The sequence below is a fragment of the Orbicella faveolata genome, unplaced genomic scaffold (assembly GCF_042242905.1).
Source record: "Orbicella faveolata isolate gen_17 unplaced genomic scaffold, um_ofav_v1 contig_2, whole genome shotgun sequence".
Taxonomy (NCBI): domain Eukaryota; kingdom Metazoa; phylum Cnidaria; class Anthozoa; order Scleractinia; family Merulinidae; genus Orbicella; species Orbicella faveolata.
The window spans coordinates 4,879,105-4,895,316 of record NW_028301547.1 but is presented as its reverse complement, the minus strand read 5'-3'; the positions used below and the strand labels follow the sequence as shown (position 1 = coordinate 4,895,316).

Sequence of the window (16,212 nt, the reverse complement as noted above, 5' to 3'; positions counted from 1 at the left end):
TATCTATCAATCTAAACAGTGAATACCATCTCCTACTTTCTCACCGTACCGTGTGATGGCAATAATTATGCCTATTGTGTCATATCGTCTATTTTGAACTTTATCTATGAACTGGCGTACAATCGGCTTTCGATGAAAAAAACTCCTTTATTGAAGTGACTGGGAAAATTCGGGATGGGAGGGGAGAGGATGGCACTCATATGGTCGAGTAGGATACGAGAGGAGACTACGCTCGAAAGAGATGTCTCTACATCCTCGTGGTATGTGAAAGGATAGGGACATAAGTATTCCAAAACGTCGCAAATTAAAAGAAAAAAACAAAAACAAAAACAAAAAAATGCAGCAACTCAGGTCCATAAAGCATACCAAGAGAGTCACTCTTGTTCATATTAGAACAGGTAGCAAGAACTGAGCAGAACTGTTCCTGGTAGAAGTTTTAACGAAAAGATGGTGTTAGGGATTATATAACTAAAGGTGACATCTTTTTTGGCCATGCAGTATTGTGTGTGAAAGTGGGCGTATACCATTCAAAACATAAATACTTGAAATTTTTGGTTTGCGCATTTGTTGATGACTACGAAAGAAGGCTCTGGGCATCAAAAAGACAGACAAGCGTTATTACGCTGTAAAAAGGTTAATAATTTTGTCTATGAGAACAGCCCTCATCGGATAATCATAAAAAAAAATTCACAAAATATGTAGGCTTCTACATTGCTAGCAAAAGCTGGGGGTTAACCTTGAGGTGCAGCTGTTTTGTTAGACGTATGAAAATTCGTTGCCCCGCCCTCCACCTGGAGGAGTTCTTAAAAAGGTTCTTGAATAAAAAAAAGAAAAACAAATCAAAAATCCACCCATGCAGACTGAAATCGGCCAGTCGGGTCACTTTCGCTTTGTTCTGTTTCAGATTTTTGCTGGTAACCTTGACCGTCACACTGTCGTTAGTCATGATCTTAAAAATCCGATTATTGCCAAAGTTATCCGAATAAACCCGATTACTTGGCATAGCTACATCTCCTTGCGGGTGGAATTCTATGGCTGCAGAGAAGGTAAGGACGAGATAACTTTAATAACCCACATTTGCTTTTCTACTGTGAACATAACGTATTATTTAAAAGTTATTGGATCAAATGTTCTTAGAGCGAAGGCTCGATGATAAACATCCCCGCTAACGCTACACTCACTCACTTGCTATGGACAACAGACACATCTTATTGTACCTTTAATGCCATTTGATCTGAAATGTTCCAAAAAAAGTAATGTACTCTAAGACTGAGTTTGTTTCATGATATATTTTTGCTCAGGATTCGAGAACCCAGAGATCGTTTGTGCGACGGCTCTTGGAATAGAACACGTGAACCAGATTCCAGATAGTGCAATCGTCTCCTCTTCACAATATAACACATATTATGGACCAGAAAGAGCAAGGTTGCGTCTAGTGACTCAAGGAAGCTTTATCGGTGGATGGTCTCCCAAGTCATCCAATACAGGGGAGTGGATCGAATTTGACCTGGCAGAAAATACCAAAGTCACTGGAGTTGCAACTCAGGGCCGAGACAATGCCGACTGGTGGATCACCAGTTACTCGCTATCCTTTAGAGTCGAAAGCGGGAGCTATGAGTCATACAACAATGGCTATGTAAGTAATATATTTATATAGAGAGTATTACTTGGTTGAGAAATTATATCACTTGGACACGTGTGTGTATAATTTATTTGATTTTTTTTAATAATAGTAATTAAACTGGGTGGAGTACACTTTGGTCTCAAATCATACGCGTGATTCCAAAATCGAACGAGTCGCGCAGCACGAGCTCGATTTGAAATCACAAGTATGATTTCAGACCAGAAATTGCACGGTCATTTAATGAATTGTACGACACGAAGTTTAATTACTAATTTTAATTAGTAACAATGAAAATCGCTTTTATAGCGGAGCTCCGGCGGCCCGAAGGGCCGCCAAGCGGAGCCCCATACTCATATAGGAAAGAAAAGGAAACCCATGAGTTGATTTTCTCATGGTTATCATGGCTAGCGGTATTGCTCGTGGGCGCGTACGCACGACGACGACGACAGCGACGGCGGAGTTACCCAACATGGCGGCCATACTCCAAATAATAGGTTGACAGAGACATGTAGCCTTGGTTTACCGTGTACTTCCTTGATATTGGACATCCATGTTATGATCAATTGACACATGTCAAAGTAAGGTATCCGCTGACCAGTATCACGTGACCATATCGCGGGCTCAAGTTTACAGCTCCTCGAGATCACGTGTTTTTTGAAGTTGACCGCTGACCAAGTGCTGGTTATCGATTGGATCGCGGGTTCATATTGGGCTAGCTTGTTGGAAACAGGGCAGGATTGTTCAGAAGCCGGTTTACGCTAGCCCAGGATTAAAAGTTAATCGAATTATAACTTTTTCTTCTATACAAATGTTTTTTGCTGTTTTGTTTTGTGTATATGGTAATTATTAAAACTCAAAACAGAAGGCCAAATAATATACAGAAACCTCACCGCAAAGTTACAAAACTTAAATCAAAATTCTACCTTTAACTGGGTTAGCTTAATCGGGCTTTGAACAACCCGGCCCAGGAGCTACGCTTTCAGGCTGGCCTAAATCTATATATTAACAAATTTCGAAATTCAAAACGTCTTTTGCGCGAAATAGTAGCGCTGTAACTTTTAAGAAATGCGGGAAATATTGAGAAGGAAGCCATTGAAACGCGCGTAATTGACGCGCGAAGAACTAAACACGATCGAGAATTTTGCTATGGATACCCTTAAGGATTTAATCAGTGCCAATATTGTATTGATCTAGTTGCCGGTTCGTTAAAAAAAAAAGTGGAATCGGAAACGTTTTTACATATCAGAAAAAGATGCGATTTAAGGTTACTCCAAATCTTCGCGGGGCTACTTTTTTCCAAATATTCTTTTTTCCAACCAAATTAAAGTTCATTATTAAAGGTCACATTTTCCAAAAAAAAATGAAAATAAAATATTAAAACGCGCGCGAGTTATTCAGAAAAATAGGTTTTTTGATAAAAGTTAATAAATCGTCAAGGTGTCATAATCCCCAAAAGGCATGGATTCCTCAGCGACCTTTTCGCGGCAAACTTCTCATTCCAGAGATCCAATGTCAAATACTTTCAATTTGAGCTTTCACGTCCGTCAAGAGTGCCTTTTTGTAATCACGCTTCGGCAAATGCTCCTCTGTTTCTTTTTGTTTTGTTGCACATCACTTTTCTCCGTTTTGCCCTTTATCGTTGACCACCGGCCTAAAACGTACGCGCCTAAAACGTGACTGTAACACTATCGCTTTACCGCGAAGCTCAACTTTCCTTACTGAGAACGCTAGGGTTCTGTTATTTCATTGGCTGGCGGCATTTTGACTTGACATATCCCTCTGAGAAGGCGTGACATGTTTATAAATCTTTAGAAGGCGAAAACTTGCGCTCGTTATACGAGAGAATCCCTCTTCCTTAAATGAACTAATGGGGTATGTAGAATCGACAGTTTTCCTTGAAATTTGGCCAGAATATTCACTGATAGATACGGAGCAAAAATATGTCGGCGAATTCTTGTATTTCAAATACTTTTCTCGTGGCGGTCTCTAACGCAACACGTTACGCGAATTTTTCGATAGTGGAACTTGACAGATCTATAAAAAAGATAACCAATAAAAATGGAAGAAAATGCTGACACGCTTTGAGAGATTGATGCTTTGTGATTAACGCTACACAGTTATTTTGCATCAACGGTTGCATTTGATACCCGATTAATTCGCCGGAATTTCAGTCGGTCGTTTTGGTGTTAACGGCTTCTACCACCTTAGGAAAGCAGTCGGCAAAAAAGAATATAATTTTATCGAATTCTAGATTTTATAACCTCTCTATTGATATTTAGTTTGTGGGGGTTTCCTTCAAAACAGCGCGCGTACGAATTTTTCTCTGGAGGACACCCGCGAAGGTTTGAAGTAACCTTAATGCAAAAAATAGTGCGATTTGTGAGTAAATCGCAATGGCTTTCCTGCAACTTGATTGGTTACTTTAAGCAATCCTTGATTTTGTTTTAGTGTTCCATTCTTATTGGCTGGGAAAAAGATGTGATTTAGAGCAAAAAAAAAATACGTTTCATGAATAAATCGCACTGCTAAGAGCCAACCAGATTGCAGGTATTACCGGTGATTTCCAAATGGATGTTATTTATCCTTAAATTTCACTGACTTCCTCTATCAGCCACCCGCGGAAAAACTTATAAAATTCATCAGGAATGTATTGGGCCCGAACTTGACCAGTGTCGTAAATTAGCCTTCAGTTAAAACTACTCAAGCTTCGTTAACCTTCGGAATATCTGCGACATTTTCCGGTAATCTTTGGAAACCTCAGTCTGAAATAAATTGTAATTTTCAGTTGTTATGGACTCCGTCGCACGATCTTCGGTTGTCCATGTAAAGCTTCTACATAATGAATAAAAGAAATCTTCGGAAGACTTCGGGTTATGTTCATACGTTTAAGTTCGTAGTTTATAAATTACGTTCCTTGTTAATAGTAAGGCAATGAAAATAGCAGAAATAATGATTGATAAGCAAAGAAATGTTTCAGATGAGAATGCAATTATATGCTTTACTTTTAGATATTTCCAGGCAATAGAGACAGAAATACAAAAGTGGGTAACATTCTAAACCCACCGATTATTGCGCGCTTCGTCAGGATTCATCCCAACACGTGGAAAAGCTTCATCGCACTGCGAGTGGAGATTTACGGATGCAGAAAGGGTGAGAACATTTGTGCACTTTGGTCTACCCCTTCAATTTGGAAATTAATCGGATAGTTAGTTTGAAACTGACACTAGGAGAACTGTCCGCTGACAATCAATTAGAACGATATTTGTTGTTGTGAAGGATGCAGTCGACTCCCTATAACTCGAACCCCGCTGGCTCGAGGCTCACACTTACTCGAATCAAACGCGATCTCAACTGGATTTCCATCATAACCTTACTGTATTTTTTCCAAGGTAACTCGAACCTTCGACAACGGAAACCTCTCAAAAACTGGAAGCAAATTTGATCAATTTCAGGTCAATTTCTAGATTATTTTACCGTCGAGAACTCTAACCATGTTTGTCAATATGTAAGAAGTCAAAACAAACAGCAGTGCAGTTTAAAATATCAAATTTGTTTTGAAGCAGCCGTGTATTCTTTGAAGCGTCATTTCAGGGTTAGGATATATGGGTTGGGAAATATGGCAATACAGTTAGCTACAGTGCATTGTATCTTCATGAAGCTTTGCTTTTAACTCCTTCTGCATTTTTACCCGACTTTGTTCTCTATAATATAACTTGACTAAAATGTACACTGTATAATTAGAAATACAGTGAACACCCTTCCCCCACCCCCCACCCCCCCCTCCCCCCCCCATTTCCAATCATTTGTTCTCAACGGCTGATAACTCGAACTCCAGAACTGCCGATAAGTCGAACCTTTTTCAATTTCCACCGGAAGGTTCGAGTTAACGAAAGTCGACTGTATATTCTAGCATCACATGCAAACGTGAAATAACAAAAACATGTATCTAATCGCCTGTCTAAAAGCGAAAGCTTTTATGTCCGGTCATGTAAAGTTAAGAACGAAAAAATACCGATGAAAGCCCTAGATGAGAGGATATGATAGTGACAAATTTACACAAAAAAAGCATCTACTTTGCATCTTAATTTGATATAATCTCAACATTTAGTTTCACCTGGTTTACTTTTCCTAGTGCTTACAGCTCTTGGTTCAGTTATCTTTAACTTTTTGCTTCGCTTGTTAAAGGTTTCACAACACCAAAGCCACCCACCTGTCAAGCACCTCTTGGAATGCAAAACAACCAGATACCAGACTCCGCTCTGAGGGCATCCACGTCATACAATGTAAACTCCATGGGACCAAGAAACGGTCGATTACATTTTCAGGCATCATCAGGCCAGTACGGAGCTTGGGCTGTCTCCACAAATAACGAGTTCCAATACTTTGAAGTGAACTTTGGTGACTGGACTCAGGTTACAAAGGTGGCGACTCAAGGAAGACAGGATGGAGGATGGTGGGTAACGAGCTACAGTCTTAGCTACAGCTATGATGGAGTGTTCTTTGAAGATTACAAAGAGGATGGCGTAGTCAAGGTATTTTATGATTATTTTTTACACAATGGGTCAACTTGTGATTGACCTTCCGTTCGGCTTCCTGTACACAGGCTACAGTAAAGGTAACAAAAGTTCAGTCTGCATACGAACCAATGGCCCTTCAGCCCGGAGCTTATCCCGATTTCTGTAGCATGAAGCGACTAGGAATATTTCTACTCCTCCCTGGATGGGATGCTACTCCAACGCAGGGCTACCCCCAGCAATAAATTCGCCGCTACTCATTTGTGCACCGTGGTTGAGAGAGGCATTGTGAAAATAAAGTGTCGTGCCCAAGAACACAACACAATTTCTCCGGCCAGGGTTCAAACCTGCTCGACTGGGATCCGGAGTCGAGCGCACTAACCATGAAACCACCGAGCCTCCACACGGGCTACAGTGTTTTATATAAATTTAAGCCAGTTTGTCTAGGGTATTGTGAATTTACAATTAAACAGACAGTATAGGAAAGAAATAAACAATGAAAAGTTAGTAATGCAAACTAAGATGGCTACCTAGACTCACTTTATCTACAACTACATGTATATAATAATTATTATGATATGTTGATCTTTAAAAATCGCTAAGTATCAAAACTATTCATAGGGGAGCATGTTGTCCCCTAAACTCTTTTCTTTAATTCCATTTTATTTATCGTGTTATATACAGATGATCTTTTTCCATTCCATTTTTTTAAAGATATTTACCGGAAATAGCGATCAATATTCAGTAGTAACACATGCTTTGAAGAATCCGATCATAACCCGTTACCTTCGTATCAAGCCTAAGACCTGGCGTGGTTACATATCGTTACGTGCAGAGTTCTATGGTTGCCGGCAAGGTGGGTTCCCTAATTTCTGAAGTTACTACTCGGTTAAAAGTGTCCCAGAATTTCGTTTCCTCCTTGTTTCCATTGATTAATTCTTACAGAGTTTTCGCTACATCATTGTGTTTTGACTCAATCTATATAACCTGTTTAAACATATTGATATTGATAGCTGCACGAACAGCACCAAATGATATTTCATGTTCTTTATTTAACAAATACCAGTAATAGTGCTTCGAATAATGGATCACATGATATTCCTCTTATACAGTTATCTACATGATATCTTTTTGAAGTGGTTGTGGATTTTACTTACCAATATTGGAAACTTGCGCTGAAATGTATGGTTTTGCTCAATAGGCCACTTTCGATGTATTAATATTCAGCTTGATAGTGAGGCCTAGGGGACACAAACAAAAGAAATGAATAAACATGACCATCCAATTTCCTTTGTTTGTATTCTCTAGGCCTCACTGCCTAGCTGAATTTTAATAGATCGAAAACAGTCTATTATGACTTCTTTTTAAGGTTTCACACCTCCACAAATCAAATGCCAAGATCCTCTGGGTATTGAGAGCGGCAAAATTCCAAGCACTGCCATTGCGGCATCGTCACAGTACAATCAATATTACGGACCTGACCGGGGCAGGCTGCGGAAAGAAGTAGAGGGAAGCTATGCAGGAGGCTGGGCAGCGCAATACAATGATGCTAAGCAGTTTCTACAGTTTGACTTGGGTAAGGTGGCCAAAGTGACTGCCGTCGCTACTCAAGGTCGATCGAATGCTAACTGGATGGTGTCGAGCTACACGTTGGCATACAGTGTAGATGGCGGGTCTTTTACATCTTATGGTGAAGGGGATGGTCAGGCAAGGAATATTTTACTCCTTCTTTATTATGTTTCACAAGTTAATAACTTACATTTGTATAAGCGGAATATCGAATCGCAACGAAGCGTCAACTTTTCTTTGAGGTCGACCTGTAACTTTAATTGCCGCGTAATTTGAAGCAGCGTCTCTTTAAAGATACAACTGAAGTAACTTCATATCGATAGAAATTAATAAAAAATCACCTTATGTTAATACTGATTTCTTACAGTAAGACTTATTGTCTTTCTCGTGCACCTCCACTTAACCAAATCAAGAGTGAGTCACGTATGAAAAGAAATCCACGGTCATATTTTTGATCCAACTTGACTTCTCTTAATGTTATTTTAAGAGACCTAAGCTTCTTGAAGATGTTCTGGTGATATTTGGGGGATATTTAAAGGCAGGAATAGCAATAATAATAAAAAGATGGCTTCGATCGGGTATAAGTTGTCGAAACCAAATTCAAACGTCGGAAATACTGTCTGGAAACACGAAACTAGCTTGGAAAAATGAAATGAAAATCAAAATTTCTACCCTCGGAGACCAGTTAGCAAGATAATACATACTTTTTTCAGCCAATGAAGCGTACTAAACAGTTTTATCTCAGGTGAATATCTTTCTCTTTCAATTCGTTAGGTATTTACCGGCAACAACCTTGACAGAAATGAACCTGTCGGAAACACGATCGATCCACCCATCATCGCACGCTTTTTACAAATTCGTGTCAAAACCTATAAAGGTCATATAAGCATGCGTGCTGAGTTTTATGGATGCAGAGAAGGTTTGTTTACCATGTCGTACAACACTAAGTAAATAGAGCCCAGAAAATCCCCGGAACCTTTTGAGCCCGGAAAGCCACTTTTAGTTAACCTGTACATGTGCGCCGTGTCTAAAAACAGAGTTGTATGCGCCTTTAACTTCCTGCATGAAGCGAACCTCTATATCTGTTAAGATTACGAATATGTGAATAAAATAGCTTTGTAAGGTTTGAGATTTTGTCATGGCTTTCCGGGTGCGAAAACGTTTCATGACCTTCTATTTGCGAAACGGATCCCAGGTATCTACTTGATTGTTGCGAATACGCTTGCAACTCCTTATAGAATACCAGAGGCAGCGTTGCAGCGTGGCCGAGTGATTAGGGCGCCGGATTTGAAATCCAGAGGTCGCGAGTTCAAGTTCCGCTCTGACCACTAAGCTGGAATTGTTTCTCGGTAGACGCTTCCTCGGCCACGCTTGTAAATAGCCAACTGGTCTGCCTCCCACCATTTCGGATTTTTAACCATGTTATGTTCATTTGCATATATTATTTGTTTCATCATTTAGTTTCATTGGCCCTGCAAAGCCTCGTTGGGGGAGTGGTCAATTAACATATTTAATTTTTAATTTAATTTGATCTACCTTGTTCTCGTGGCGCTGATTCTCTTCCCTTAATATTTCCACATAACTATAGTCAGTGGTTTTAAACATTTACTCCAAAAGGTTTTTCGACCCCAAAGCCACAAGTGTGTCTTGAAGCCCTTGGAATGCAGGATGAAAGAATTCCAGACTCGGCGGTAACGGCCTCGAGTGAATACAGCACTGCATACAAGGCCATTAATGGCAGATTACATTTCCTGTATAGATCAGGGAGAATTGGAGCGTGGGCGGCGAAAACGAATGACGTCTTCCAGTATCTTCAAGTAAATTTTGGTGATTGGACAAAAGTAACTCGAGTTGCTATTCAAGGAAGACAAGATGCCGATCAATGGGTGGAGAGCTTCAGCCTTTCATACGGTGCTGATGACGTATTTTTCAAAACTTACAAAGGTGGTACAAAAAAGGTAATTTAGCTGTTTTAAATGCATTTAACCCCTAAAGATCGAGATAGAGAACCAATTTTGTTAGCAAAGTGATTGGTTACCATGATCTTTGTGCAAAATGATTTTAAGTTAATAAAACGCAGCCTAAAATAAATCTGCGAGGGTAAACTATATTTGCTTCATGTCAGTCAGCCCCCACCATTTTCGAAGCCGTCGAAATCATTGAGATTGCATGGTGAATCGAAGTCTTATTACTTTACTGAAAACATGTTTAACTATCTTTAGTAGCTTCACACTAATTTCCTTCGTTCCGACATACCCAACAAGTTTCACATTTATGCTCCATGCACCCTCGAATTTTGCTCTTTAATTTTGAAGCTGTGCCTCTATAAGAGTTACGTTTAATTTTATGACAGGATGGAAAAATTGCAATCATAAACACAATAGAGTATTTTTCAAACGCTTTATCTCTTAAACCAAGGTTTTCTCACTTTCTGACTGAAAGAAAAGTGGGGAAAATATTAATGGAATGGAAGATTTTCGATAAAAAAAAAATAATAGCAAAAAAACAAAACAAAACATACAAAAACTCCGAAAATTAAAAAAGATGAAAAAAACAAATGTCAGATATCTAAATTACGATTTGAACAGGTTATCTGGAGATTTCTGGAATATAAGTGTCTGAAACCTACCGTAGCGATAATCTGTAAGTCTGTTGCGTTCTCGAGAAACGTTTAGTACTAAATTGCGTTGAATGAGCAGTGTAATGCACATTTATTAGCCTTTCTCTGCACATTACATGACCAAATTATCTCTCTTTCAATTGGCGGCGAAGGTGAACCAGGAGGCTACTTTTTTTTTTGCGTTTCTATTTGAAACTGGACGCTGTAGTATAGTTCTTAGACCATTCGATACACTGAATAGACCCAGTAAAAGTTAAACGGTGATAACTGTTCCAGAAACATATATGTGACATGACGGTAAAATGTCGGCTGACTCGTCGGTATTGTCTCATCCGATGCGTTAGTAGCGTGTCGCTCGACGGTGTGTCGGCGGTAGTGTGTCGGCCGAGATGTTTGTAATATGTCGGCCGACGTGTCGGAAGTAGGGACCTTACGCATATACGACGGCGACGGTGAGGACGACGCCTAGTAAAAAATGCGTTTCTATTTTACTTTGGAATTTTGCATTTATTTGAAACTATCCAGTGTGTTTGTCCGTAGTAAAACCTGCCCCTGCTGAATATGCTACGAATGCGTTCAGTTCCAAATAGAAACACGAAACATTAGCCGTTGTGGCTCACGTTCTCCAGGCAACACAGGATTTGGTCATTTCACGTCGCTGTCTTCCAGAGGACGGCAAAGAAGTGTACCAAGAATTATAATGCACGTGCACAACCATTGTTTTGCTCAATAAACCTTTTGTTTGGTGACGTTCTCGTTGCTGTTGCTGTCGTGTTTCGCGTAAGGTCCTTAGTGTGTCGGCCGACCTATCGGTAGGAATCGATTGTTTATGTTTATCGATAATTGCGAGATTCTTAAGCCTGAAAAATGACCGAGATAAACGTAGACGACAGCGTTTTTTTCACATAAAATTGGAAACAAAATTTAGCCGTCGTAGTTCCTGTTTTCCAAAAGTACGCAGAACTAGAACGCCGGTTTCACGCGCTTTGTTGTTTGGCGATGAACGGCCTTTTTAGAGACGTCCGCGAAAGATGGATAACGGACTTAAAAATTAAGCTTTTGAACTGTTCATTTAACTGTTTGTTTGACAACGTTCTCGTTGTTGTTGCTTATTATCAGGAGAGGAATGCCGCCTGACTTGTGCGCAATGGGTCAATTTCAGACAACGTGACTGAGTAAATAGAGAGCCAACAGCATACGCGTGCTAATGTATGGCTTCATTTTATTCCCTTCAGGTATTTCAAGGAAATCATGATCGCTATACACCTGTTAGTCACGACCTGGAAACGCCCATTATTGCTCGCTACATCCGTATTCACCCAGAGACATGGAAAACTCACATTTCAATGAGAGCTGAGTTCTATGGCTGCAGAGATGGTAGGAATAGCCATATTATAGTAATCAAGTATAAAAACAGTGCTTTTACTATAGGGATAGGTTATTTTTCCGCGAAAGCTGTTTGTTTGAATGGAGAGTATGAAAAATTAATGAAACATGGATGGGAAGCTAGTGGAAATTTCCAATATCTTAGGTTTGTGGTCCAACTCTAGACAACGTGAGCCTGTTAAGACATTTTCTCAGTGCCTTCACTATTGCAAGATAAATTTGTCTTGCAATAGTGAAGGAAATTTGATGTTCTTAAAACAACTATTTGCCCGAGAAGCGAAGCTTCGAGGGCAAATATGCTAGTTTTAAGAACATCAAATTTCCAAGGGGCAACTATCAGGCCGATAGTTCCAAGAAATAAACAATCTTTTGTCTTTATCGTTGACTACTAATTTTCTTCCGCGCGCCAGTTCAAAAATCATATTGAATTATTTTCAACTTTTTTATATGAAACCCATGAAAGCCAAACGTAAAATTTGGAAAAGAAAACAGGCAAAAACACACTTAATACGATTTCAGAAAAATTGTCACAAATGAGTACTATCCATCCGGGTATTTTCTTCGGACGGCCACTATGGGCTGATATAGTTTCTCCTCGTGGATGAACACTATTGCGTCACGTGATCAATTTAAACCAATAGGAATCGTAGAAAATTTAGTGACGAACTATAATGCCTGATAGTGTGTAATGGCTCAGCCAATCAGATTACAGCATCTGCATTAGTATACTAGTATAGAACCTCTTTTATCTATCGCTTATTTAAGTATGCCGAAAGGATAACGAATCTTTTCGCATGAATAACTAGAAGTATATAGATATTTCTATATATAATAGCCTGCAGTGTCACTGTATATTTTTACGAGCTTAAAAGTATTTTGGCGAGCGCCCTTCGGCCCTGCGGTAGCTGTGCTACTCACTAAAATGTTTACTGCTTTAAACCTTTAACTGAGTTTTGAATTGTATTTCTTGCGTTCAGGAAAAACTCAGTCGATTGTATTTGTTTATCGCCTTGTTTTCTATAGGGTGAAGTTGCATTATAATGAAGCAAAATGTGTAAACTACCTAAAGCTTTCTGTATATTTCTTAGCAGGAACTACGAACTGACTGATCAGATCACGATGACACTGTGCGAAAAAAAGAAAACAACAGAAACCACTATTGTGATAGAAAAGAGATTGAACTCAATTTTTAACTATGATCTTTTTCTCCTGCAGCATCGCAACAGCCTCTTTTACGATATCAAAAGAATTTTGGTTCATCAAGATCGCATATTAATCGAAACTTCGCAGAAACTTGCAAGGATCTATGATGAGTTTAGGAAGTTCAGTTTGATATCAGTTAGAAATGGTATTTCCAAAACGTTCTCTTGGTAATTTCAAACATGACTTTCTACCGTTCATGTCGACAACCCAAAGCGTGGTAATAACGCCTTTTTCACGCGCCCCGCAATAACTTTTAAAAAACTATGTAAGATGTCGACGCTTCTGGTTGCCTTCGCAACGTCTGTTGTTTTATATGCCGAGTTTACAACTGGCCAGACTTTTTGATTGACTTGTCTGTTATCGTGCAAAGTAGATACAACTGTCGCACTATTTGTTTGTTTTCACATTTTTTCTTGATTAGGATTCGAACACCCGATACTGGAATGCCAGTCAGAACTTGGAATGAAGAGTGGAAATATACCCAACAGTGCTATTACTGCCACTACAATCTATAATCAGTACTATGGTCCAGAACGTGCCAGACTTAACACAGTGAAGTCGGGGAGCTTCATTGGAGCGTGGATTCCTAAGACTCAGGACATTGGACAGTGGATTCAAGTTGATTTGGGAAAAATTACAAAGATAACACGTTTAGCAACTCAGGGCAGAGAAGATTCCTCCCAGTGGGTGAAAAGCTATTGCATCACCTACAGCGTTGAAGGAGGTCCATTCCTTCCTTACAATAACAACCAGGTAGATGCAGTGTAAAACAAATGCCCAACAGAACAAATGCACCCTGCCGGACCGTCTCAATAGCAACTATGCTCCCTTCAGTCTCTTCTCGTTAGATCTCTCTGTAATTTGCATAATATGATCACTCTCTCGATTTCATTTTCTAAAATTTGAATCGTTAGGACAAAACAGAAGAAGTATCGCAGCCTCAAGCGATTCCCTTCAGTCGACTCAAAGATATGTTTTTGTGCATTTTGCTTTGTATTTCTTGCTAGGTTCTCCCTGGTAATAAAGACAGAAATACAATTGTTGGACACATTCTCAACCCACCAATCATTGCGCGCTACATACGAATTCACCCCAAAGAGTACTACAGCTACATGGCTCTAAGATTTGAACTTTATGGATGCACAGAAGGTTAGTGAAAGGCTATGTTCACTGTTAATGTGTGATTTATGTTCGTAATCGGCGTTGACTTGAAAGCTGAGATAATTCAAATGTCCCAGCGTTCAAACCCTGTGAGGCAATAAATAAACTATAGCCTCCATTTGGCGCGAAAATATGCTCGGTTATTTGTCCGCGGACATTATCTGTTCCGAAAAGCGTGCAGTTTTCCGAGAGCGTAGCTAGAGAAAAACTGTGAGCTTTGAGGAACAGATAATGTCCAAGGACAAAATCCGAGCACATTTTCAAAGTCAAATGGAGGCCATTGAGTTTATTGTCCTTCAAATATCTTTCGCAACACGCGCAGTTTTGAAAATTGGGGAATATACTCGGATATTCCCCAGTTTTAGCTGGGGAATATTCGATAACGTAATGCGTTTAGACCAATCGCGAGCGAGCGAAAATATTTGATGGATTATAAGAAAAAAATATCATTAGGAGGAGATCTTGATCTACTGTGGGATTTATATGGTTTATATGGGATTTAGCACTCCAAGAATACTGCTGCTTTTCAAGAGAAATGCTGCAAACACATAACTGAGCAAAAAAGGAGGCTTCTGTATAAGATCTACGAGTTAGTGGAACTATCGTAGTTATAATCAAGTGACGTTGTTCTAATATATGGACAGGAAAATATGAAGCACCTTACTATCAATAATAACATAAAGATTTAGTCAAGCCTAAACGCTGAGCTCCTGGGCCGAGTTGTTCAAAGCCCGATTAAGCTAACCCAGGATAAGCGAGAATTTTGATTTAAGTATTTTTAACTTTGTGGTGAGGTTTTCTGTTTCTATAGTTTAGCCTTCTTAGTTTGAATAGTCTCAAACTATGCAAAACGTTAGTAGTGGAAAACATTTTTATACAAGAAAAATTAAACATTTGGTTAACTTTTAATCCTGGGTTTGCGTTAATCCGTAAAAACGTGGGACTGATTAGAGTAAGTTAACGTGGCGTGGGCACACGATCCAATCGAAACACCAGCAGTTGGTCAGCGGTCAACTTTAAAAACACGCGTGACCTTGATGCACTCTAAACTTTAGCCCGCAATATGGTCACATGATACTTGTCAGCGGATACCTTGTTTTGACAGGTGTCCACTGAATATAACATGGATGTCCATGGATGTCTCGGTCATCTCCTTAGCTGGAGTATGGCCGCCATGTTGCGCTACGGCGTCGTCGTCATGCGTACGCGCCCTCGAGCAATGCCATTTTTACCATGAGAAAAGCGATTCACGGAGTTCTATGAGTATGGGACTGCGCTTGACGGCCCTTCGGGCCGCCGGAGCTCCGCTAATGAAGCTCCCGACATGTTAAAGTGTGGAAATGTGTTGATTTCGTCAAGCAATATTTCAAAGACGTCGTACTATTTTTCTATTTAATGGTGGCGACTTTATTTTATTATGCTAGCAACAAGTTTCCTACTTAAAGCACAATTATGTATTTAAATTTTACATATTTTTTTCAAATTACGTCACAATAACGTGACTCCAGGGAAAGAATTGATTTTAATTTCTCGTCACGATCTTGCAACGAGTTGTACGCTTATAGGGCAAAGGCGACACCTTTATTAAACCTAATTACTTTACTTTACAGGCTTTGCCATCCCTCAGGTTCCCGTTTGTCAGATTCAGCTTGGAATGCAAAACGGAAAACTTCCAAATTCCGCATTGTCAGCTTCTTCGCAGTACAATGCGTATGCTGGACCTGAAAATGCCCGGCTTCACTTCTGTGCGGAGAGTCGCCGCTACGGGGCCTGGATAGCACAGAGAAATGACCACAATCAATATTACCAGGTTGACTTTGGAGTCGAGACACAAGTCACACGTATCGAAACCCAAGGTCGCCAAGATAGCTTACAATATGTAAAGGAGTACACGCTTAGATACAGCACTGATGGATCCTACTTTAAACAGTACCAACCATCTGGATTTACCAAGGTTAGGTGTTTTTTAAAGTTGTCGCCAAATATGGTTTGCTTTTCGTAACTTCGGCAAAGTGGGATTCATTGTTCCTTTCCGTCACGTTGGCGCTCCATTTCGGAGTTTCTTCTTAGAATATATACAGAACTACTACTGCTTGCAATATATTATTTAGTATGGTTAAAGTTGGTTTCTATTT

At 39.7% G+C, this 16,212-nt stretch overlaps 1 protein-coding gene across 1 annotated transcript in view; it reads left to right on the top strand.

Moving 5' to 3' along the window:
• Positions 1 to 16,212, top strand: part of LOC110058099 (uncharacterized) — a 51,652-nt gene that overhangs the window by 21,084 nt on the left and 14,356 nt on the right. The window contains exons 14-25 of the mRNA XM_089289734.1: positions 905 to 1,046; positions 1,302 to 1,636; positions 4,633 to 4,774; positions 5,810 to 6,156; positions 6,853 to 6,994; positions 7,508 to 7,845; positions 8,482 to 8,626; positions 9,325 to 9,665; positions 11,563 to 11,704; positions 13,338 to 13,669; positions 13,924 to 14,065; positions 15,688 to 16,031. Coding sequence (XP_089145860.1) covers positions 905 to 1,046; positions 1,302 to 1,636; positions 4,633 to 4,774; positions 5,810 to 6,156; positions 6,853 to 6,994; positions 7,508 to 7,845; positions 8,482 to 8,626; positions 9,325 to 9,665; positions 11,563 to 11,704; positions 13,338 to 13,669; positions 13,924 to 14,065; positions 15,688 to 16,031 — 2,892 coding nt within the window. The remainder of the gene's footprint in view (positions 1 to 904; positions 1,047 to 1,301; positions 1,637 to 4,632; positions 4,775 to 5,809; positions 6,157 to 6,852; positions 6,995 to 7,507; positions 7,846 to 8,481; positions 8,627 to 9,324; positions 9,666 to 11,562; positions 11,705 to 13,337; positions 13,670 to 13,923; positions 14,066 to 15,687; positions 16,032 to 16,212) is intronic.